Here is a 25814-nt window from a genome sequence, read left to right as displayed (position 1 = left end):
ATGTCCAAAGCACGTTCTAGGGGGTATAATTTCTAACTCATTACTGCCCGATATCTGTCAAAAGCTTACTGAAAATTCCCTGAATTTTCAGGGCATGCAGGCTACACAGTCCATTTGTTCATAGTATTCTAATTAATGTTTGTTTATTTTTGAGAGGCAGAGCGCAAGCGGGGGAGGGGCAGGGGGGGTGGGGGGAGACACAGAATCCCAAGCAGGCTCCAGGCTCTGAGCTGTGGGCGCAGAGCCGGACTCGGGGCTCGAAGCCCCGGACTGCTAGATCACGACCTGAGCCGAAGTCGGACGCTCAACCGACTGAGCCCCCCGGGCGCCCCTATTCGCTCATAGTATTCTAAATTGACAGCTGGATTAACTCACACCGTCAGGGACATGCACGCATGAAATATACGCTCTTCCTGTCCTAATCCGCTGGACCGCCACCAATCAGAGTTGCTTTTACCGGGCCTGCCGCGGTACTGCTGGTCCGTACAAGAGATCATGTTCGGGGCGCCTGGGTGGCGCAGTCGGTTAAGCGTCCGACTTCAGCCAGGTCACGATCTCTCGGTCTGTGAGTTCGAGCCCTGCGTCGGGCTCTGGGCTGATGGCTCGGAGCCTGGAGCCTGTTTCTGATTCTGTGTCTCCCTCTCTCTCTGCCCCTCCCCCGTTCATGCTCTGTCTCTCTCTGTCCCAAAAATAAATAAACGTTGAAAAAAAAAATTTAAAAAAAGAGACCATGTTAGGAAGTAGCTTTGTGATGTGCAACCCACCCTGTCGGCTTCTTGTGCGGGCACTGAGGAGACACTCCTCCCTGCATCTCAGGAGCCCCACCTTCCTATGATCCTGAAGGGACCTTTCTGCTGTGAGTCATGGGGATCGTAATTCTCCCAGCAGTGACCCAGCCCGGGGGCACTGTGAATGGTATGCCTAGTCAAAACTCTTTTTCCGTTGGAGTTTTTAGAAAGTTTAGAAGCCGCACAGGCGATACGCACAGGCAACGCGCAGCATTTCCCAAACTCTCCTTTCTGCGCGTTCCCCTGCTCTTCCTCCTTCCCCCACGGGGGGCAGAATCTGCTTCCCGAACGCTTGGGACCCGGAGGAGCAAAGCCGATTCTTGCTCTCGGGGCTCATCCATATTCTAAATGCAGAGGTGCAGGCCTCTCGTGCCCGACTCACCAGCCAGATGGCTCCCTGTTCCTCCCGAGCAGAGGAGTAAGCATGCAGGTGGAGGGAAAGAGTCACTCCCCCCGGAGCTGAGACAGATACTCTCCTCTGAAAGCACCGCCACTGTGCACAAAGTTAGGAAGTGTGCACAACTGGAAAGCAGTGTAATTTCCGAAGGAGGAGAATCACGTTTGGGGGGACATTTGGTGCAGGGCTGACCAGCGCCTGGGTTCTAGAAGTGAGATGTTTAGCATCCAGTTCTTGGGAAGTTTTTGGTTTTTTGTTTGCTTTATTTGTTTGTATGTGTTTTGATTTTGTTTTGTTTTGATTTGGGGGGTTGTGTGTGTGTGTGTGTGTGTGTGTGTGCAAAAAACAAAATGAAAAACCCACCCCCTGGTGTGAGTGTGCAGTGGGGCTGGCCGACCCGAATGGATAGAGCAGCCAGACTGGATGGAGGGATTGTAGCCCAAACCTGGGATTTAGGGAGCCTATGGCCGAGGCAGTGTCCTGTTTCAGAAGGCGCCATCAACGCCATGATGGTGTCAGTCCCCTTGGCGATGGTGGCTGAGGAGAGTCCGGGTCTGAGGCTCTGAGCAGATGGCAGGACTGCAGAGCAAGGTCGATGACTGGGACAGAGCAACCGAGTCTCTAATCTCACGATCACAGCCCCTGGGAGAGCTGCCCCATCCCTGCAGCAAGCCCAAGGCCCTAACTAAGTCCTGCAATTGCAGATTAGAAACTCCAGTGTGCTCAGTTTACAGATAGAAATTGAGAGGTCATAGAAATATGACCTCAAGGTCATAGCCATGAGGGGCAGAAACAACCACTTGGTCTCACCCATAGAAAATACACTGTAAAGGAGAGACAAAGGCAGACAGGATCTCACAGAGGTATCATTCAATGAGATGTTCTGTTAGGGTCACAGTCTTTCCTTCTGACTAGAATGATTGTTGTTTTGATGTGGCCAAAGCCTAACTGTGTGCCTTGTCAGCTGGAGAGACTCAGAAGTTAATGTTTAAACAGCAAGTAAAAAGGAGACCGGAGCGGGGGATGGGGGGAGGTGACGTAAGCTAGTGTTTATATATTTGTATGAATTGGCTGGATTGTAAAGTGAAATATATTTTTCTAGTTCACCAGTACCTCTATTACATGCACTTCTGTTGTTAATATTTTTATTGCAAGTGCTCCTTTATATCACCTTTCCACGTGGTATATTCTCCACTTGAGATTAACTTTACGTATCATGCACACCGGTTATAAATTCCCTCTTTTTCTCTTTTAAATGTTTTATTAGACCGGACTCCTTAAAATTTTCAAAAGGGAACGAAAATTGTTTGAAATTAAAAAATGAAAAAGAAGCCCATCCAGCTGGATTTCTTAAAACTCGCCTCTAAAGGGTTTTGTAACATTTACCGCATGGAAAAGCCCAAAGAGAGAGCTTGCTGAAGGAACTTTTTACATCAGTCACTTATCTTATCTAATTAATCATACTTATTTTTTTGAAATCTGTGTCATTCGGTGGGAACAGTGCACATGCTTCACACAGAGGAGGACACAGTGATAAACTGAGTGTTTAGCCAGTCTGAAAAGCATGATACGAACATTGCTGTTTGATTTCTATTTATGAAAGATTTCCCAATATCAAATTTGTATTTGGACAGGGTTTTGTGTAAAGTTTAGTTTTTGATATCTGTAAAACATTGCAAATACTCAGGTTTCACATAACAAGGTTAGATTGGCTTCCCAGGGTTTTTGCCTGCCCCCCCTTCCCTGCCGCCCCCCTCCCTCTCCCCGGGTAATTAGTTAATTAAGGTTGCACCCAGTCAATGATTCCCTGGAAGACTTCTGAGCTTCCACGGGCTAACCTGGTCTGTGCTCATGGAACATATGGTGTGTGCTCCGATCCGCAGAAAGCATCAGGACCTTGTGTGTGGGAAATGGGACACGGACAAAGTCAATCCTGTTCCCATTCTTAAAGTTCACTCAATACACAGCAATTTGTACCGCACAAAGGACTTCAACAAAAAGTCTAGAACGTTTTTCTTTTCCCATTTAGACATTGTGGGGTAAAATAGTTTTTGCAACGGTTTTGCAAATTATGACCATATGCACCCTGCACGCTGGTTAATTTGCTAAAAAAATATTATTATAGGGTAGAGAATGATTGTTATATAGTATTATAGGCTAGGTAGGTGAGGGAAAAATCTTTCTGAAATTGACCATTGCTCTCTCATGCCACTCTTTTATTTGATTAAATTGCGCATGAAGTTTAATTAATTTTTTTAATGTTTATTTATATTTGAGAGAGAGAGAGACAGAGAAAGAGGGGGACAGTGTGTGAGCGGGGGAGGTGCAGAGAGAGAGAGAGGGAGACAGAATCTGAAGCAGGCTCCGGGCTCTGAGCTCTCTCAGCACAGAACCCGACTGCGGGGCTCGAACTCAGGTGCCGCGAGGTCATGACCTAAGCCGAAGTAACCGACTGAGCCACCCAGGCGCCCCACGCATGAAGTTTAAAATAAACATCCTCAGGGAAGACAAAAATAATCTCATCTGTTTATTGTTTCATTATTTCATTCTTTTCCCCTTTGGCTTCCTTTGCTAGAGCGGTTCCGCCCAGCAAGGCAGGAAGGCCTGCATTTTGCTCACTGTGGATCTGGCCGCCTGGGCGGCGGTGTTAAGGCAGAGCTGGGGTGATTCTGCGCATGTGCGTGCTCTTCAGAGGCTTGTCAAGCAATAGTCCCCGTATTTGGGTAGATTAGGTTGACCCAAGAGAATTTGCCTCATTGTACCAGATCTTTCTCTCATAATATAACTTTAAAAGGAGAAGATTACAGAAGTCATACACTACACCTTTTTTATTTCAAAATCAAATTTCTCACGGGCCACTAAAATGAATTCATCTTTGGATTCTGCTCTCCGAGACCGAAGTTGGCAAGCTGAGCGATATCATATTCAGAGTTCCACCGAAAGGTGGCTTTTACTTTCTACATCGTCTTATTCTGAGTAGTTCGATGGTAAATTAAATACATACTTTCAGGACATTTGGAACAGAAAATAATAGTCATTATTCGTGGCAGGAATGAAAAAGGCTTTTTGTTAAGAATCGCATAATGGATTTGCCTTGCCTTTTCGTTTATTTTTGGGGGGGACCAATGATAGTATTTTCTTTGTAGGGCTTATGATATTTTAGAATAGCTTAATTAAGGACCCAAGATGTTGCTGTGGGAATCAGGAAAAGATAGATTTGAGATTTGTATCGATATCTCTACTCCCCTAGGCACGCGCGGCCAGGGGCAGTTGCTAGGTCCCATAATGTCACCTTGGTGGTAACAGAAGAAGTGTCATCTTGACATTCAGGAGCCCATAAGGCAGCCATCTTGCCCCTCGCTGCATGGTGCTGCTTTATTCCATTTGCTTGGATGTCAGCTGTGGGTTTCTCTCCAGTTCCCGCTGGCGGTTGAGGCCAGTCTTGAACACCAGGTCATTTAGCCAGAGTCCTGGTGCTGCCCAGACTTGGGGCTTACCCCCAGAAGACCGAACATTTGATACGCTGTCACTCATCCTACCTGCCATTATTGTACGTACCCATGCTGCTGATTGGTGCCACGAATGCTGTCATAGAACTCAGTGCTATCGGACTGCTTCAGTGTGGCTGCCGGCCAGAGTCAAGCCTGAGGTAGCTGCACCCCCACGGACACTGACATTGGACTATTGGCCACCCTCTTTGGATCTAACTCTGCTAACTTGTCAGTTTCTCCAGCCCTGAGCTCTTCAGGCCAGATCTCCCCCAGATCCCAGCTTTGTCCTCACACCCTGGGGATAATTTTCCAACGCATCAATTTTTTTTTTTTTCTTAAGGCATATGATTTCATGGAAGATGGTATTTAAACTTTTCTTTATTATTTAATATCCCTTTGTTTTCTTTTCCTGTAGTCTCTGCTTGTTCGTTAAAAAAGCCCCAAACTGGGGCACCTGGGTGGCTCAGTTGGTTGAGCGTCCAACTTCGGCTAGGTCACGATCTCACAGTTTGTGAGTTCAAGCCCTGCATGAGGCTCTGTGCTGACAGCCCGGAGCCTGTTTTGGATTCTGTCTCCCTCTCTCTGCTCCTCCCCCACTTGTGCTCTGTCTCTCTCTCTCTGTCTCAAAAATAAACGTTAGAAAACATTTTTAAAATAAAATTAAAAAATTAAAAACCCTTGAACTTATTAAAGTTCTTTGTCTCCCCTTACTTATTCATTTAGCACATTACTCTTAGCTTGCATATCTGATCAACCTAGACAACCGGTGATATTTCACTGAATTGATCTAATGCCAACCAAATCCAAAGGGTTCTTAAGGATTGTTAGCTCATGCAACTTTATTAGGGAATCAAGGCACACTTTTATTTAGGCTTTTAAAAATCTTGAAAATAGCTTGAAGATCTTCTTCACCAATCTCAACGTGGGATCCATCCCTCTGCTGAATATATGAATATACATGAATATACATGAATATATATGAATATATATGAAAATATATGAAAATATAATGTAATGTGATATAATATAATATAATATAAGAAGCAGTTACATACAACATATGCCATGAAGCGTTATGGAGTTCAATGAATCCATTGGCTACACGTATATATACGGTGAACCCATATTCAGTTTCAGTTCGGAATTGATTGACATGGGCCTAGACAATCTAGAGTATAATTCTGGTTAGGATACGTAACATTTCTATTGGTTTACATTAAATAAAGCATAAACTTATTTTTAAGTTAATTAATTGCCTATGTTAAGATTAGAAAGATTTTAATCCACAGTTTTAGATGTTCATACAACCATTGGAAGTGTTAGGAGAATAAGTATTAGGAAAGTGACAAAAAAAAATTTTGGACTGAAGCACCCAAGTAACTGATGAATAGGAGACCAATACAAAGTCACTGCAGTTTTTAGGAGCCTTTGGCCACCTCCTACCAAATCACTTTGTCTTAGCTGTGAAGATAGTGTTTCTCAAGAGCTCTCCAAAAAGTCATTATGAAATTCATGGCTGCCCATTTACCTTGCTTCAAATGCCCCTGGAGAACGTTTCCCAATGTTTCCATCAAAAGCACAGTCCTTGGAACTCCTAACATGTTGCATCCCTCAAATATTTTGAAGTTTAATATATTTTCATGTAAAAAGAAAAAAAAACCTGATACAATTTGTCACAGCAAGATTTGCACCTGACACCTTCACTTATACCATTTCCCCAGAGCTTTCGTTTCTTAACGTAGGTCTGATAAGTTTCTGTCTGGTATCATATTCCCTCTTCCTGAAGGACTTCAGTTTGCAGTTCTTACAGTGCAGGTCTGCTGGCAATGAATTCTCTGTCTCTTGACTGAGCTTCTCAAATGTGTGGTTTGATTTCTCTCATTAATCTCTGACCATTATCTCTCGTTATCTCTTTTGCCCCATCCTCTCTCCGTTCTCCTCCTGAGACTCCAGTTACACATATGTTAGACTGATACTCTCCCACATCTCTCGAATGTTCTGGTCATCAGTTTTGAACTATTTTTTCCTCTCTGTGTTTCAATTAGGGGAGTTTCCTTTGTCTTACCTTCAAATTCACTAATTGTCTTCCTCAGCTATATTGAATCTACTGATGAGTCATCAGAGAAATTCTTCATTTGGGGTGTTGTCTTCTTCATTTCTACTATTTCCATTGACTCTTGTTTAATATCTATTTCTCATCTTTCTGCTGAAATTCCTTATTTATAATCATCCATGTTGTTCACTTCTCTAGATGCTTTAACATTGTAATTATAGTTATTTTAATGTCCTCATCTGATAGTTCCAAGATCTGGGTCATCTTTAAAAAAAATTTTTTTTTTTTACTGTATATTTATTTTTGAGAGAGACAGAGAGACAAAGTGTGAGGCGAGGAGGGGGAGAGAGAGAGGGAGACACAGAATCCAAAGCAGGGTCCGGACCCTGAGCTGTCAGCACGAACCGTGAGATCATGACCTGAGCCGAAGTCATATGCTTAACCAACTGAGCCACCCAGGCGCCCCTGGGCCTTCTTTGAACCTGATTTTGTTGATTGCTTTGTCTCCTGACACTAGGTTTTCTCTTCTCCTTGCCTTTTTGTCTCATCATTTTTTTTTTAAATTAAAGCTTCTTTTTTTTTTTAATTTTTTTTTTCAACGTTTATTTATTTTTGGGACAGAGAGAGACAGAGCATGAACGGGGGAGGGGCAGAGAGAGAGGGAGACACAGAATCGGAAACAGGCTCCAGGCTCTGAGCCATCAGCCCAGAGCCCGACGCGGGGCTCGAACTCACGGACCGCGAGATCGTGACCTGGCTGAAGCCGGACGCTTAACCGACTGCGCCACCCAGGCGCCCCATGTCTCATCATTTTTGACTGACCAGCAGACATCACGTGTAGACTAGGAGAAACTGATGAAACAGTATTCACAGCTGGAAATGGCGTGCCTCTTCTATCAGATTGCTATTGTAAGGGACGCAGCCAGTCTGGCTAGAAGTTGAGTTGAGTTGAGTTTGCTTGTTGCTGTGGTTCTTCTTCATGGACCGCAGCCTTGAGGTACCTCTTGGGGTGGATGTGCACTTGGAATGGGGGCCAGAGGAACAGAAAGCTTTTTTCTGAGTGATGCTCCACCCTCAACTTCAGCAGAACCTTTCTGCGTGTGCCCCCAGGGTAGGTCTTTCTCTGTGCTCCTATCCTTCCCTCAGTAGTTGGCAGCTATCGCTTCCGTAAGTAACACAGAGGGGGTTCCCTCTTGTTCTAATCCAGACCAGTCTTTGGGGAATGCTGTGTGCCCGGGCCTCAGAGGTGAGCTCTTTCGGGATTCCTGCCCCTCCTCTCTGTGGTGGTCTACCTGTGCCTGTACTTGAAGCTGACCTTGGGCGGGAGTTTCCCATCCCTCCTGCAATAGGAGGAACCTCCCCTTTGTATTATTACAGACTCTAAAGGCCTAAGACAATTGCTTTCCAGGAAAGGAAATGTTTTTGTTTTTTTTTTTAATTTTTTAATGTTTATTTATTTGTGAGAGAGAGAGAGAGAGAGAGAGAGAGAGAGACGGAGTGCAAGCAGGGAAGGGGCAGAGGGAGGGAGACACAGAATCTGAAGCAGGCTCCAGGCTCCGAGCTGCCAGCACAGAGCCAGATGCGGGGCTCAAACCCACAAGCTGCGAGATCATGACCTGAACCAAAGTCGGACGCTCGACCAGTTGAGCCACGCAGGCGCCCTAGGAAATGTTTCTTTAATTTTCCCTCTTGCCATACGATGTCTTCACCTATGCCCTGAGAACAGGAAGGTTTGCTGCCCTCCCCAGCAGTTGAAAGTTTTTCTTTCCTAGGAAAGAAAGCCCTGGGAGAAGTGGGTGGGGCCTGGTGTTTCACACTTCTCCACCCATCACCTCCTTTGAGTCTGATTGGCCAGAGAATTTGCTTCCCCTCTCCCAGGGCCTTAAGACTTGTCCTTCTCTCCCAGGCAGGGTACTTTTGCCTTAGCATCAGCCGATCCCCTCCTAAAGTCCACACCATCAGCAAGTTTCCTGCCCTGCCCTCAATTGTCCCCATGAGCATCTGGTGGGAGATGGGGCAAAAAGCTGAGAGTGAGTGTGAACTCTCCCTGTAACCTGTGCCCCCAGCTACTCGGACTGCTCTGTAACCCGTCCTTGCTCTTCAATGGTTCTTCACATTTTAGCTTATTTTTCTTCCCTGCTTGTGTTGCAGCTGGCATGGTACTGCTTTTGGTGTAGACGAGACTGTTCATGCATCACATCTCCCATTGCAGGGAGGTCCTCTTTGGAATTCATGTTGCCTGGTTGTGACCTCAGTGCTCTGACAGGTCCAAGAAAGGTTGTGATTTTTAGCGTATCTGGGTTTTCTCACTAATAGTACGGCAGTGGCTTTTTATTTTTTTTTCATCCTATGTGGGATGCCGGAAGTCTGAAATTTTTTTATAAAACATTCATACATTTCCTCAGTAAAGAAATGTCAAGAGAAGAAAGTAAAAAGAATCCTGCACCCAGGGATAATCACTAAAAACTTCTTGCGACCATCCATTCAGACAAATCTTGACACATATTGGCACACACAAGACACAGGGGACATCCGTCAGTGACACTCAATGTATATAATCAATTACGCACAGTGTTTTACTCCACGGAAGTAGCATCATTTACTTAACCAATCTCTGTCAATTTACTAGCGCCTTCCAGAGATGTTGTTTCTATTCTTTTGCTACTAAAAACAATGACTTCATCATCTTCGTTAGAGCCATTTCCATCGTGGAAGTTTTGGTTACAAATTTCTTAGAGCAGATAGTTTGATAGAAGGTGTGTATGTAAAGTCTAGGATGATCTGGAGCCAGGCGAGGAGGCCAAACCCACAGACACTTTTGTGGCCTCCTGGGCCTTTGAGAAGACGTGCTTGAGATTTGCATAGTGCCCGGATCAGCATGGATTCTGTAGGGCTTGGTAGCCCCATCGTCTACCAAGATGTTTCAGAGCCTCCCTGGTAGAGGGCACATCAAATGAAGACTTGTCCCATTTTTGAGAGAATTCCCTAGCGTAACAAGTTTATTAGAAGAAAATTCACTGGCGATATATGTAGACAAATGTTTTGTTTTTACTTTTGGCCTATACAATGGTGAGTGCTTGCTTGCATACAGCCTCATATCTTATTTCAATGTTCTTAATCCCCCCGTCTGTTTTCTCCCAACTGGCAGCACGGAGGCTGGTCCTCCTCTCTTTAAATTTTCTTTTTTTTCAACGTTTATTTATTTTTGGGACAGAAAGAGACAGAGCATGAACGGGGGAGGGTTAGAGAGAGAGGGAGACACGGAATCAGAAACAGGCTCCGAGCCATCAGCCCAGAGCCCGACGCGGGGCTCAAACTCACGGGCCGTGAGATCGTGACCTGGCTGAAGTCGGACGCTTAACCGACTGCGCCACCCAGGCGCCCCTGGTCCTCCTCTCTTCATATGCTTGTCATTCCCCCTCTTCCCTGCCAACCAGCACCCACGGGCCCATACTGGTGTTTAAAAATAGCTGTGCTGCTTAGAAGGTAAAAAGAAGAAAAATGTTAACATAAAAGTCAAGATTAATGACATTTAAGGGGCAAAAGATTACCTTTGTTCATGATGAGTTAGAAAGATTGTTTTGACGGTAATCTATTTAGTGGTTTAAAGGAGATGCAAGGAGGCATTAAGCCCAGAAAGAATGGCCAAAGTTTCAGAAAAGGGATATTTGTGGAAAGTAGGAGAAATAAGAAAATGTAATGACTCATTGACAAGAAAAGAAGAAAGTGGATATGATAAGGAATATGGTTAATCCTATGGTGATTAACAAACATAATTGCACTTTAGTTATTACAAACGTTGACTCTTGATTCCTCATTTAGAAGATTATGTTAACTGTTGATTTTTAATATGTTTTAAGTGCAAAAAATGGAAAACAAACTTAAGAATTACAACCTGTCATAAATGAACCTTGTTTCTTAATTTTATGATTTTTTAAAATTTATAAATATATATATACACTCAAAAGAAAATGGGAACTATTTATCATAAATTATTTCTAATCACAATTTTCGTTTATTTTTACCATTATTTACCTTGCCTTTTCCTACTTAGGAAGTTATCTACTTTTGTATTAATATTACCATTCATTTTCACCTCTATCTATTGCTCTGCAGTCCAGTGTTTGCACCTGACAATGAAGTAGCCACAGAAAGACCAGCATGCATATTCCAGAGAAAGTGGAATGTCAGCAGCTGACAAAACAAAATAACAGTTTAATGTGGACAGAGCCAGGATTCAATGTAACGTGCTGTAGCAAAGTTGAAAGTTCAACTCAAACTGGAGAGCAAACACTCTAGTCTACGCGTAGTGCTTCGTTGTTTTGGGTCTTTTGTGGTTTTTGTTTTGTTTTGTTTTGTTTCAGTGAAAAGAGAAGCTATCTTGGTCATTGTTGAAGTATTGTCTTTTGGGGAAATGGAATGATTATTTGCTTTATAGAAGATACGCTTTAGCAAGAGTCTTATCTTTAGTTATTACAGAGTCGATCATTATATGAGAGGCAGGAAAAGAGAGCCTTGAAAATTGGAACTAGTATTTACTACATGTGAATTTAAACACAAAGACTTTCATAAACTTTCAATTACAGGTATCACTTTGGATACAGTGACGTGAGTAAATATAAATGTCTTTCTACATGGGAACTTATTTTGTTTTACCAAACTGTTTTCCTAACTTTTTGTGGATTAATTGTTAAAATTTGGGTTAATTTTTTCTCCGTTAGCATACTGGCAAGTGCCCTCCAAAGCTTGAAATTCTTACCCCAATGATTTCCTTGGTCCATTGTTAACCAAGTGGCAGTGAACTTGCTCTCTACTCCTTGTGCCTAGGAAGAGAGGCAGTTCAAGTGGATGGTTCCCTTTGAAAAAAAAAATAGGTGGAAGGATTCTAAAAAGTGCACGCCACGGTCACTTTGGTGATCCTCACTTTTTTGAATCCAAGAAAGGCTAATGATAACAAATACGTCTCATTGTTTTTGTTAAATTGGTGCTGTTGTACCTTAAGATTTCGGTTTTGTCTAGCTTTCTGTCACATGGGCCTTGGGAAGACTGAGTCACAATGTTGGTAGCAGTAGTTGGTGGTTTCATCTAGGGGGTTTGAGATACTGTGTAGACAATAAAGGGAACATTTATTTGGGTAGTTCTCAGACCACTTCAAAGGCTCCAAAGAAAGGAAACTAATTTTCTCATCAGCATCATTGATTGCTACAAGAAAATAAAGCAGGGTTTTCAAAAGGAAAAACAGTTCTGAATCCTAATTCTTATGTCCAACTAAAGTCTCAACTGAGTATGTAAGAAATATAAAGATCTTTTTGAACGTGTAGAAACTCAAGAAGTTTACCCTATGTGGAACCCGTGTAAAAAAAATTACTCAAGAAATACTCCAACCAAACATAGAAAGAATCCAATATGCAGGATGATATGGACACAGGAGAAGGAGAAAGTAAGTGTGACTCAGAGGGAAGGGGAGCTAGAAAAATGAAAACTTGTAGCATTAAACTAGCACTTGGAAGTGCCTCATTCAGGGGTGCCTGGGTGGCTCAGTCGGTTAAGTGTCTGACTCTTGATTTTAGCTCAGGTCATGCTCTTACGGTTCGTGGATTTGAGCCCCATCTTGGGCAGTGCTTAGTCTGCTTGGGATTCCCTCTCTCTCTCTCTCTTTCTCTCTCCCCTTCCTTTGCCCCTTCCCTGTTCGTGCTCTCTCCCTCTTGCTCTCTCTCAAAAATAAATAAATAAACTTTCAAAAAGGAAGGTCCTCCTTTCAGTGGCAAAGCTTAGTAACAGGTTTACATTTCCTTCCCTAAGGAGCCAGTGACACTACTTGGCCCTGTAGTAAATAATATTTGCAAAACCACATTATACTTTTTAGAATCAGTGTGTAGATAAAGTGTAGGCCACTCCATCATAGGTCGAGAACAATCCCATAGACATTGACAATGTAAAAATAACATCCCTTCCAAAAATTGAGAAGTTGAGAGAGTGAAGGGTATTGGGGGAAAAAAAAAAGACTAAACAAATTTCCCATCTTTCATACCAGGGAGTTGGTAAATCACCATATAGAAGTTTCCATATATCGAAACGATAATAAAGGCCACTATGATAAAAGCTAAACCCTTGCAAAAATTTAAAACCTTGTGAAGGAGAGAAGGTGGAAAGTAATGTGAATGCTTTAAATTCTTAACCTTTATTTGTGGAGAGGCCCAAATCAATAAAGGCTCTTCTTTATTTTATAATAATGTTGAGAAAAACTAAAAACAGAATGAATGAACAAAACCCTTAGCTTCTGAGAAGTGAGAGTTTCAGGTTCATGTATACTATTCGTAGTTCATTTAAAGAATATGTGCATGCATTATCTATCGATAAAAAATCTAGAGTAACAGGAATGAAAAGATCAATAGCTTAGTATATAGAAATAAATAGTAACATATGTGAAGTGCCTGGCACGTAGTACGCACTCAGTAAGTGATAGCTTTTATGGCTGTTATTACAAATTTTGCTATTCTTCTCTGTGGCAGCTGATGTCAGCTGGGTTCTATCTGCTCCTTCAGATAGAGGCAAAATTGGTTCAAACCATATTCTCTCTGGGCTTTGTGGCAGCCTAGAGCGTGTCCTGCGTTTCCTGCAGATGCCCGGGCATATTCTGTGGTTGTCGCTCTGCCCGGCTCCCTCTTCCTTTGAACTAAGTCAGTCTCCGAGTTTCATGGTGCTCCGTTTGCCATCCCAGCTTCCATTTTGTTTAATCCGACGCGAAATTCAATCCAATTCTGCGACTCCTACTAAAATGGCCCACTCACGTGACACCTTCGTCTATGTAAATTTCAGGAGGCTGAGGAGGCATCCCCAAGGTGCTGTTTCCAATTGAATAGTGGACATCTCCCCTGGACACTGGTCACCTGTGGCTTCACCACACCCCAGAAGACCTCTAGGCTCATGGTCTTGCCTGGCCATTTTCTTTCTGTCTCTTCCCAGCCCTTACTTCTGATTACCCACGGGGAGCTCTAGGTTCCTTTTACTTTATTCTGCAGAACTCTCTAGCTGCTCTTCCCAGACCCGTCTCCAGACCCTCCTGGGTAGAGCCTGCCTCACCAAGATGGGCAACAGATTTGGGGCCTTTGGGGTCACAGAACCCACCAGAAAGTTAGTGGTAGTAATAAGGAACACCTTTTTCTGTCTTTCGTGTAGGAACATAGAGATAACTAACCAAGCAGATTTTTACCTCCAGTCTGTTTTCTCACTGTCGTCGACTCTTATCATCATCGGAGAGATGCGGCAGTGAAAAGTCATCAGAGTTATCATTTATTTTTTTTTATTTAAAAAAAAATTTTTTTTAATGTTTATTTATTTTTGCGACAGAGAGAGACAGAGCATGAATGGGGGAGGGGCAGGGAGAGAGGGAGACACAGAATCGGAAGCAGGCTCCAGGCTCTGAGCCATCAGCCCAGAGCCCGACACGGGGCTCGAACTCACGAACCGTGAGATCGTGACCTGAGCTGAAGTCGGACGCTCAACTGACTGAGCCACCCAGGCGCCCCCAGAGTTATCATTTAAAATAAAGTTTTCTTAAGCTTGTGACTTCACTGGGTAATAGCTGCCCACTTCGTTTAAAAAAAAAAAAAAGTATAATGGTAAAATATGACCCAACACATAAATGCAGAGTAATGCACTTAAGTTGGTTTTAATGGGCTGTGACTGTCCAATTGCAAACTCACTGTATAAAAACACTGGGCTTTGTACATTAGAGAAGGCAGAAAAGACCCCTGTGGGACTATGGCTGGCACATTTTAAGGCTCAGTCACCTTTCTCTAAGCTGCAGAGAAACCACATCTCTATGCACGGATTTGAAATGTTACATTTCATGCAAATATATTTCATACATTTATTTTCATGCCAGGTAAGATCTCCGAAACCAGTCGGAGTGCATGAAGAAAAGAAGGGGACATTACCAGTGGCTAAGGTAGAATAATAACTAATATGACCATTATTATTAACATACTTATTCTTTATGTTGATGCTGGCCCTTCTTAAAAAGTAGCAATGACCTTGAAGGCTACACGGAGAGTCCATCACCATGAAGAGACAGAGGACATGACACTATAGTCTGATTCTGGGGTACATCCGGGCTGGACCCAAAGAAATCGCTCTCATTCATATGCCTACCATTCCACTGTTAGAGATTCATTCCTTTTACCAAACTTTGTCCCCTTGTAAAATATAAACAACACTGAGAAATGGATGACACAAAGCTCTACATGATTGATTTGGTCAGATCTTTCCTGAGAACAGTTTTGGTAAAAAAAAAAAAAAAAAAAAAAAAGGAACTAGAGAAGCTCCTGCTTATAATGAACTAGAGAGGTCATAGGAAGGATTTAGGAAAAGGGATACCCAGGATCGGCAGGGGAAGGGTGATGAAAATAAGTTTTGATTCCTTTGTAATATTATCTAGAGCTGGCTGCCTTTAAACGAATCACTTACAGGACATGGAAGCATGGGATCTTAAATTCTTGAAATTGATGGGGATTTTCAAGTAAAAGTAACTCAGATTATTTTTGATAGGGGCGCCTGGGTGGCTCAGGTGGTTAAGCGTCCATCTTCAGCTCAGGTCATGGTCTCACGGTTCATGAGTTCAAGCCCCGCGTCGGGCTCTGTGCTGACAGCTCAGAGCCTGGAGCCCACTTCGGATTCTGTGTCTCCCTCTCCCTCTCCTGCATGTGCTTTGTCTCTCTCGCTCTCTCTCTCTCTCTCTCTCTCTCTCGCTCTCTCTCAGGACTAAATAAAACACTAAAAAATTTTTAAAAATTAGTTTTGATAGTAGGTAGAATATGCACGCGATTTAACAGATACAGCTTTTCAGACTTATGAAGACACAGTATATTGTGCACATAATTCACTTTGTGATGTGTTTTCTGTTGAAAGATGGAAGACAAACATGATTTGGAAGAGCAAATACGAGTGCTAAGGGCAAATTTAGAAAATGAGAAGAGGAAGATAGAAAGGTACTAGTAATAACATTCCTTTGTTGCTAATAGTTGTTCATTTGTAGTTAATAAAACATTTAACCATCTATAAATTTATTACAGATTTAAGAAAGAATCTGAATGGATAAACAAAAACTGGGAAAAGAAATTCTATATTCTCAGAAACAGGTATGTGGTGATATATACATATTCTATTTATAAAAATGTGACTAATCATCTTTTAAGGGAATTGGGAGCCTTGCATTTCTCTGTACATATTAATTAATATAAAATGCCAGCATACACTTTTAACAAGAAATACAAACTAATTGGCTTATAATAGAAGAGTTGTTTAAGTCACTTCAAAGAAAAACTAATTCAAGACTGTTTTCAGTCCCTATCTCCATATTTCAACTTTTTTAAAGATTTATTCTTTTTTAAAAAAAATTTTTTAATGTTTATTTATTTTTGAGAGAGAGAGAAAGACAGGGTATGAGCCAAGAAGGGGCTGAGAGAGAGAGGGAGACATGGAATCTGAAGCAGGCTCCAACTTCTGAGCTGTCAGCACAGAGCTGGATGCGGGGCTCGAACCCACGAACCATGAGGTCTTGACTTGAGCGGAAGTCTGGCACTTAACCGACTGAGCCACCCAGGTGCCCCAACTCACACAGTCATTTTAATTTATCTTCCTGATGTCATCTCTGACTTTTTGAAAGTGTAAAATTCTGGAGACCACTCTACAATTCTGGAAAGGCTAAAAGCAGCACCAAGTAAATGCCTATTTATTTTCTCCCTAGTCCTAGCATGTTAATTTCACACATCTATATTCGATCCTCTTGTTTTCTGCCATAACGTCCCCCAGAGTCTCTTCTTTATTGCATGTTGAAAGTTCCTTTGCAAGATTTTCTCACAGTCAAGCAGCATTCAAGACAGGATCGGCTGAGTGTTGGTCTCGTGTCATAGGTCAAGCGTGAGACTCACCTGACGTCATAGGATGATAATGCCCTACAATTGTACAGCGTTTCATAAGCATACACTGTTACTGTGTGTGTGTGAGAGAGAGAGAAGAAAAAACCATAAAATTCTATACGTAGCTGTGTTCATTACACTGAACTAGTCCCAGGCGGTACACTGGTAATCCACGTGATAGCAGAAATATCATCAGATGTGACAGAAAGATCTCCTCCTTGTAGTAAAACGTTCTGCTTTGTGCTCCTGCTTGTGCTTCGAGTTTGCACTGATGACACTTTGTGCCCTGAAAAATGTGCACATTAATACTTGCCCCAACCACTTCATACAGTCATTAAAAGGATAGAATATAGACCCTGGTGAAACACAAGACTGAGAACAAAGGCAACTTGAATATGCACTTCATTTCATTTCCCCAAACATGGATTTTGGAGTCTCTCTGAAACTGAGTAGACGCTCTTCCCCTTACTTATTTCTGTGGGGTTCACGTTCATCCTTAATATTTACCTTATATCTGTCCCAATGGGATTCATCCTATGTTTCAAAGACCATTTACAAGAATGTCTCAGGTTTACTTCAAGTTGATTTGCTGTTAGGATGTTGACAATCATATTCATCATTTTGGTCTGTGCAGACCCTATGTTGATATCTAAATACCGTGAAGAGCAAGAAGTCTGGTTGCATAGTTTCTATGTTTTCTCATTTAGTCGACTAACTGGGACGTGATGTTGGGATCTAATGCATTGTGTCTCTGGTGTGGTTGCATCGCCAAGTGTTCGTTCAAGGTGATATGTAACATAGAGAGTGTATATATCCCGGGCACTGCATCATGGTGTGGGATGGAGATTAACGGTATAGTCGCAGATTTGCATCGCTAGAATGGTCATTTCACTTCATCTAACAGAGCTCAGATTGGGAGCCATCATTTTGTTCAGTAGAGGAAACACTTCACCTTGGCCAGCCAAAGTAACGGTCAAATCCAACAATTTCTCAGCCGATTCATGATTTATATTCAGCTCCGGTCCAATTCAGAGCTTTCTCTCCAAGCTCCTTTTCTGTCTCTGCCGAGTTGGCTCTATTTCCAGGAAGATGGAAACTAAGCGGTGATGACAAGGACAGGGGCTCGTCCTTCCTCTTAGCGTGGCATGCCTGGTACAGCGGCTGATGCCATCAGTGTCGCTTCTCTCGACACAGATGGCGTGCAGGTGTGGCACGTGGGCCCGAGAATAGATCCCCATCTTCCTGGTGCCACAGCGATGCCGCCTCTCCCGCCTCAACCCCAGACACCCATCCGAACCGTCCCCCTGATCTGCCTGCTGAGCTCCTGGGGGTGGCCAGACCCACCGATGCGCATCACACTTCCCAGGTCACAGACAACTTGCACACACGCTGTTCCCCCATCACTGTGGAGTGCGCACGTCTAAGAGGTAGATGTACTCACCCCTTCCCTCGCCCCTCCTCTCCGCATGCGCAGAAGCGCCAGTGTAGCATCCAGGGAGATTGCCTCCCCCCCCCCCCCCCCCACGCAGAACTGAAGGTAGGAAGTGTCCGGTCCAGCTCGCTGGGCTCTGTATTCCCTCCTTCTTCCCCTCCCTTTCAACCCGTTATGAACCCCTTCATTCTTGGGTGTGGGGGGCAGGGGAGGTTAGGTAACCAGAAACTCTATACTGCTCCCTTCCTTTTCTCTCTCCACTTCTCTCCCTGCTCGGGCGTCGAGCTTGCCTCTGATGTCACGGGAGGTGGAGCACTTTCCCCGGTACACCTGCTGTCCCCGGTTTCGTTAGTTTCACCCCTGACAGGCCGAGACTCTTGTATCTTTGTTCTCAGTTCACGTCAGGGTGTGGTCCGGAGGTGGGGGGAGGTGGGAAACAAGATGCAGCCCCTGATAGCTTGTTGTCTCTCATTGCCACCAGTACACCCGCAAAACATTCATTTTCAATTGTCTATGAAATTCAGATTTCACAACAACTGCCAAAGCCAAATCGGAATAAATCGGGAGTCTTGGGCATTCCGTGGTTTTTCTGAGTCTTGCCCCTTCTTCTTAATTCAGCTGCCTGAAGCCTTCTCAGAAGCTAGACCCTGGACAGGTGAGGGGATGGTGTGGGGTTGACTCATGAAGTTCCCAGTGTTCGGCTCATGGTGATACAAGACACAGTTTCCCAGGGTGGGAAGTGAGGGGAATTGGAATCCAGAGTCAAGCAGACATGGGTGCTGATGGCAGGTTTATTTATAACTGCCAAAACTTGGAAGCAACCAAGATGTCTTTTATGCAGACAATGGAATATTATTCAGCAGTGAAATGAAATGAGCTATCAGACCATGATAAGATATGGAAGAACCTGAAATTTTCACATATTACTAATTGAAGAAAAGCCCGTCCGAAAAGGCTATGATTCCATATGCCATTCTGGAAAAGGTAAAAGTATGCAGACAGCAAAAGGACCAGTAGTTGCTAGGGGTTTGGGGCCAAGGGGAGATGAATCAGTGGAGCATAGAGGATTCGGGGGCAGTGACATTACCTTGTACGACACTGCAAAGGTAGATACGTGCCATTATACATTTGTTAAAACCCATAGAGGGGCGCCTGTGTGGCTCAGTTGGTTAAGCATCCGACTCTTGATCTCAGCTCAGGTCTTGGTTTCAGGGTTGTGAGTTTAAGCCCCGAGTTAGCCTCAGTACTGGGCATGAAGCCTACTTTAAAAAAAAAAATGTACGAGACCAAGACTGAACCTTAATGTAAACTATGCACTCTGAATAATAATGGTGTATGAGCGTAGGTTCATTGATGGTAACAAATGGACCACTCGGTTGGTTGATAACCATGGAGGAAGCTATCCACGTGTGGGGGCAGGAAGTATATGTGAAACCTCTGTACATCCTTCTCGATTTGCTGTGAATCTAAAACTCCTCTAAAAAATAAAATATATTAAAAAAAAAGAAAGAAAGAAAAGGAAGGGGGGGGGAATCTAAGCGGACAACCGAACGTAGATGTCGGTCTGAAGGTACTGTTCAGAGACACGGGATTCAGAATGAATAGTAACTGGGAGCTCTCCGGGACAGAGGTGTGGAGGTACATGATAGAGCATGGAGGGCGTTCCAGAATCTCTGAAGGGGTGTAGCAATCTTTTTTTTTTCCCCCTGATTCTTGCGGTTTCCTAGGCTGAGTGTGGGGAGCAGGCTATTAAGACCATCAAACAAAACTCAGAACTTAGATCGGTCTGAATTTTCCAGCTTCTCTTTTGTAGCCAATGAAAGTTGGCTTCAATCTTGGAGTGTATTTATGCATTCCTAAATATCTCAGCCCAAAGTCCTCTCCCCAGTTTAGCCAGCCTACTGTCCAGAACGGATACTTTTAGTTATTTGGAAATAGAGCCTTTCTCCAGCAGTCATCTTCATCTAGCAAAGTTACATTGTGTGAAAGATCCAAACTGTCCTCTTTGCAAATGTATGTGCAACAAAATGATTCATCTCAAAGACGCCTGCCATGAAATTGTTAAACTGAATGAAATCTCAAGCTGATAGAGTCACCTGCCTATCTTCCGTTTTTGTATCTAAAACAATGAAGTCATTCCTGTGGTTTTATAAAATTGAAGATTATACTACACTATTTTTTTACAATTCCATCCATAGTGCCCTGTATATATCAGTTAGCCCATTTTTTCTGACCACTGCATAATATTCCATAGATTGTCTTTTCGAAAATTTAATTTTTTAAATTTTTTTCTGACCACTGCATAATATTCCATTGTATGTCTTTTTTTAATATTTAATTTTAATTTTGTTTTTTTTAAGACAAAGAATGCAAGCAGGGGAGGAGGTAAAGGGAGAAGGGAGTAAGAGAGAGAGAGAGGGAGAGAGAGAGAGTGTCTTAAGCAGGCTCCATGCCCAGTGCAGAGACTGATGCGGGGCTGTATCCCATGACCCTGACACCACGACCTGAGCCAAAATCAAGAGTTGGACGCTTCACCAACAGCCACCCAGACGCTCCCATAGAATGCCTTTACCTAGTGTTACTAATCTACTCCATTTTTGGTGGTCAGTCCAGTTTTCGCCAGCTCCTCTTAAGGCTTGCCAGGATTTCCTTTGGTACATATGGAGTAAGGTGGTTGAGTTCTGTTACGATGACCACGCTTCTTGATTTGCCTGGGCTGATTCTGGTTTAAACTGGTTGCCTAGTATAATGATCAATAGCATTTCCTTTCATTCTCAGATGTGTCCTGCGGTTGATAAATCACATGGTCACCCTAGTCCGGTTAAACAGGCTCCTGTTTTTCTCCAGGAAGGCTGTAACAGTTTACACTCCCAACAGCAGGCCCATTAAAGTTAGTTTCACTTTTGTAGATTCTGGAGATAGCGCAGTAAACAAAATAACCAAGTCTCTGCCCTCACAGAACTTACCTTCTATTGGGAGGAAACACAATAGACAAATAAATATATAAAATGTCCAGTTATGACATTTTATATAACACATCGTTCCCCTGCAGGACAGGGCAGGGGTTGCGAGTTTAGAAGAGGTGGGCAGGGAAGATGTTTCTAGTAAGGTGATATTTGAGTGAAGACCTGAACTGAAATGAGGGAGCAAGCCATGAGGTTGTCTGGAAGAACATTCCAGGCAGATGGAACGGCAGGTGAAAAGGCCCTGGGTTGGGAGCTTTCCTGTGTGTTCAAAGGAAGTTAGGAGGCCAGGTGGCTGGAGTGGAATGAAGAGGGGCAAGGCGATGAGGTAGAAGATTCGGAATTTCACTCTGCAATGGAAATAGCTAACATTTTTTTAAATAAAAAAAATGTTCTCTTTCACGTGTCTGCTGTGACATTATCACACCTAATAAAGTTAAGAATATAAATTCTTCGCTATTATTTAACCATATCCGAAGTTTCTTGATTATCTCAAGAGAATCTTTTAAAGTTGTTTATTTAAAGTGAGATCCAGATATTCGCGGTCCGTGAGTTCGAGCCCCGCGTCGGGCTCTGGGCTGACAGCACAGAGCCTGGAGCCTGTTTCGGATTCTGTGTCTCCCTCTCTCTCTGACCCTCCCCTGCTCATTCTCTGTCTTTCTCTGTCTCAAAAATGAATAAATGTTGAAAATTTTTAAAAAATAAAAAAAAATAGAGATCCAGATAAGATGAACCACTACATTTGAGTGTTATGTCCCTTAAATCTCCCCCCCCCATAACAGTTCCACATTCCTGTCCATTGATTTGCTAAAAAAATATGCCCGTTTGTTGTCTAGAATGTCCCACGTTCTGGATTTGGCTAACTCTGTGGGGGGGGGGGAGGGGGTGTCATAGTGCCCCCTATCTAAATAATGCAGCCCTCCTCACTCCAGGGGTATAGGAAGGCAACAGGCCCTTCATGCAGGGCAGCCAAATCTCGCCCCTGTACCTCTTTTTCCTGAAAATGGAGGAAAAGTTCTGGGCACCTGGTCCCTGAAGAATTCCTCCAGTTCCTTTATCCCAGGACTGGCATAACAGGACCCTATGTGCTTGGAACTGAGCTTATCTTATATTTTCTACCGAAAGAAATATACGTGATTACTGCAGAGATCTTCTCTGCCGTGTCAACAATAAGGCTGCTTATCTATGTAGTTAACAAATGTGGTGCCTCTACTGGAGAATTTGCTGACAAACACAATGAGCAAAAAATTGCCCAACTAGAAGAGGTGAAACAGACTTCCAACAAACAGATCCAGAACGCAAACGATATGCAGAAGTCACAGCAGGCCTTGGTACAAAAGCACCATTGTCTTTTTGATGTCCAGAGGAATAACACTGGAGCCTACTTACCAGGAACGGCTGCATAGAGTATACAAGGAGGTAAAGAATCGTCTGGACTATCACATCCCTGTGCAGAACGTGATGGGTTAAAAGGAACAAGAACACATGATAAACTGGGTGGAGAGGCATGCGCTGCGAAGAGCGTCTCTACACAGCAGGAAAAGGAGGCAATGGCCAAGTGCATTGCAGATCTAAAGCTGCTGGCAAAGAAGGCTCAAGTACGGCCAGTTCTATAAATGCGTCTATCTCAGTGGAGACAGCTAGAAGCAATGGATCAAGGAGACTAGTCAATGTGGCAAAATCTTTCTGTGTTGCTGTCTACTAAAGTTACGCTTAACCTCTCCTAAAAATGAAAAGTTTGAATTTTACGTAGTGAGAAAGTGAAGACAATCTACCGGCCAGGGACATGTTTTGCATCCTCCTTGTGCTGTATTTTGAGTTGTCCCGTGATCACTTTTGAATGAGCAGTTTGCTTTTAATAAAACTTGTTGCCCGAATAAAGATTACCAGGACGTAGTTTAAATTTGTAATTGATTCTACCACCTTGCAATACAGTGACAGTTGAAACTAAAAGGAGGTGGAGGAGGAGGAGGAGGAGGGGAAGGGGAAGAGGAAGAGGAAGGAAAAAGCCCATCAAAACCAGGAAGTGCAGCCCCTTCCTCTTATGCGGACCTAGCAACCAGAGTACAGCAGGAACATGGTCAGCGTGAAAGACTCCTCTGTATTTTCCACTTCTTGGCTCATCGGGGCCCATTTCTAGCAACCCAGGTGGGTCAAAGTGGAATTCTTTTGTTGGCGGCGCGACCATGTGGTATCCGCTGCTGCAGGGACTGTAGGGAAGACAGGAACTTCATGACAACACGTTCAAGACAAGATAAGCACGTAAGAATCCAGGCCAGCCTTCTATCTCATTTTCAGCATACAGTACAATTAATGTGTCCTTTTGTTTATTCATTCACTTAACAAATATGTATTGAGCGTGTACTAGTTGAACTTCTGGTGGGAGGAAAAGTAGGAATTGGCTGCCACTTGCTGTAACTCTGATTGACACTTCAAGCTGACAAGGGAGCGACTGTGCAGCATCTAAAGGAACAAGGAGTAAGCTGGGCAATTCGTCTCCTCGGCTAAAAAGGTCACCGATTTCTCTTCAAGAGAGATTCATATCCCCTCTCATAGCAATCTACTCGCGGGGGGAGGGGGAGTCACAGTGGGCCTGCCATTCACCGCATTCAAAATGGCGGTCGCTAGTTGTGTGTTAGCGTGTTATGAGTGTGGTGAACGTATTCGATGAATGTTTTAGTTTGCTAGATGTGCCAGAGACAATGCTAATCATTTTACGTGCATCAGATCCTCCTTGAAACTGTGGGAGGTAGTTAAAAAAATGCTAACTCCACTTTTCTTGGGAGGAAACTGAAGTTGAAAGAAGTTGAAGGAATTTGGCAGAATTCATGTAGCTGAAGAGTGGCAGGTCTGAGGCACGGACACAGCTCTTTCTGACCCTAAAAACATGTTACTCTTATTTTATTTGTTTAAAAACATTTTTTTGTTCATCATTGAATACGTACAGAAGAATACTCAAGATATACTAGGATAGTATAAAGATAACAAGATAGTGAACACGTGTATTCTCACTACAAGATAGAGTATTAGTAGGAGCTTCATAGCCGCCTTGTGCCCACCCGGTGCCTAGTGCCTTTTCTTCCTCCAATATAACGTCTATCCTGAAGTTAATGTTTATCATTCTCTGGGGGAAGGTTTTTGGGTTTTTTTTTTTTTTGAGTTCTTATTTTAATTCCAATTAGTTGACATACAGTGCTATATTAGTTTCAGTTGTACAATGTAATGATTTATCGGTTCCATACAACACCCAGTGCTGATTACAAATGCACTCCTTAATCCCCATCACCTATTTCCCCCCCGTCCCCGCTGGGAGCCGTCTGTGTGTTCTCTATAGTGAGGAGTCTCTTTCTTGGTTTGTTTCTCTTTCTTTATTCCCTTTGCTCATTTGTTTTGTTTCTTAAATTCCACATATGAGTGAAATCGTATGGTATTTGGCTATCTCTGACTTACTTCACTTAGCAGAATACTCTTCAGCTCCATTTGTGTTGTTGCAAATGGCAAGATTTAATTTTTTTGGCCAAATAATATTCCGTGGTGTATCTTCTTTATCCATTCATCAACTGATGGATGCTTGGGCTGCTTCCATATCTTGGCTATTGTAAATAATACTTCTACAAGCCTAGGGGTGCATGTATCCCTTTGCATTAGTGTTCTTGTATTCTTTGGGTAAATACCCAGTAGTGAGATTACTGGATCATAGAGTAGTTCTATTTCTAACTTTTTGAGGAATCTCCACACTGTTTTCCACAGTGGCTGTACCAGTTTGCATTCTCACCAACAGTGCATGAGCTTTCCTTTTTCTCCGCTTCCTTGCCAACTCCTGTTGTTTCCTGTGTTGTTGATGTTAACCATTTTGGCAGGCGTGAGGTGATGTCTCATGGTGTGTTTTTTAAGTTTATTTCTTTATTTTGAGAAAGAGAGAGTGTGTGGGAGGTAGGGTGAGTCAGAGAGAGAGAATCTGAAGCAGGCTCCACACCAGGAGCAGTGTGGAGCCTGATGCAGGACTTCAACTCACAAACAGCGAGATCATGACCTGAGCCGAAATCGACTGAGCCACCCAGGTGCCCCTCTCATTGTGGTTTTGATTTGCATTTCCCTGATGGTGAATGGCGATTGAACATATTTTTATGAGTTTGTTGGTGATCCCTGAAGGAAGGTTTTAAATATTATCCAATTCATTAAATAGATGCTGAGTTATTTTGATTTTCTACTTTTAGTAGATTTCATAATTTATGTTGTCTTTTTAGGAGAATTTCACCTTTTCACTAACGTGTCAGATTGATTTAAAGTTGTTCATAATATCCTCATATTATATATACACTTAAATTATCAGCAAGATCTAATGATGTCCCCTTTTCATTTCTGATAATGATAATTTGTGTTTTCTTCTTTTTTCTTGATCAATCTTGTTAAGAGTCAGCTTTATTATTTATTTCAAAGAAATCGTTTTTCCTTTGTTAAATTTCTCACATATATTTGGTTTCTTTTCATTAGTTTCTGTTCTTAACTTTATTATTCTGTTCCTTCTACTTTCTTTGTGTATGACTTGCTGTCCTTCCTAAGAAGAAAGCTGATATGATTTTTTTCTTCTACCATGTACATGTCAGGCTATATATTGTCCTCTAAGCACTGCTTGAGCTGCATCCCACAAATTGTGACATGCTATATACTATTGTTCAGTATAAAACATTTTCTAAATTCTATTTTATTTCATCTTTGATGCATAGGTTATTTAGAAGTGATAAATTTTATTTCCAGATAGTTGAAGAT

At 42.9% G+C, this 25814-nt stretch overlaps 1 protein-coding gene across 2 annotated transcripts in view; it reads left to right on the top strand.

Moving 5' to 3' along the window:
- The window catches only part of CB4H10orf67 (chromosome B4 C10orf67 homolog), a 171402-nt gene that overhangs the window by 99420 nt on the left and 46168 nt on the right, over positions 1–25814 (top strand). For both annotated transcript variants that reach the window (XM_043561556.1, XM_043561555.1), the window contains exons 11-13: positions 14618–14680; positions 15640–15719; positions 15804–15869. In XM_043561556.1, the coding sequence (XP_043417491.1) occupies positions 14618–14680; positions 15640–15719; positions 15804–15869 (209 nt within the window). The remainder of the gene's footprint in view (positions 1–14617; positions 14681–15639; positions 15720–15803; positions 15870–25814) is intronic.

The sequence above is a fragment of the Prionailurus bengalensis genome, chromosome B4 (genome assembly GCF_016509475.1).
Source record: "Prionailurus bengalensis isolate Pbe53 chromosome B4, Fcat_Pben_1.1_paternal_pri, whole genome shotgun sequence".
NCBI classification, from domain to species: domain Eukaryota; kingdom Metazoa; phylum Chordata; class Mammalia; order Carnivora; family Felidae; genus Prionailurus; species Prionailurus bengalensis.
This window is presented reverse-complemented; position numbering and strand designations above follow the sequence as displayed.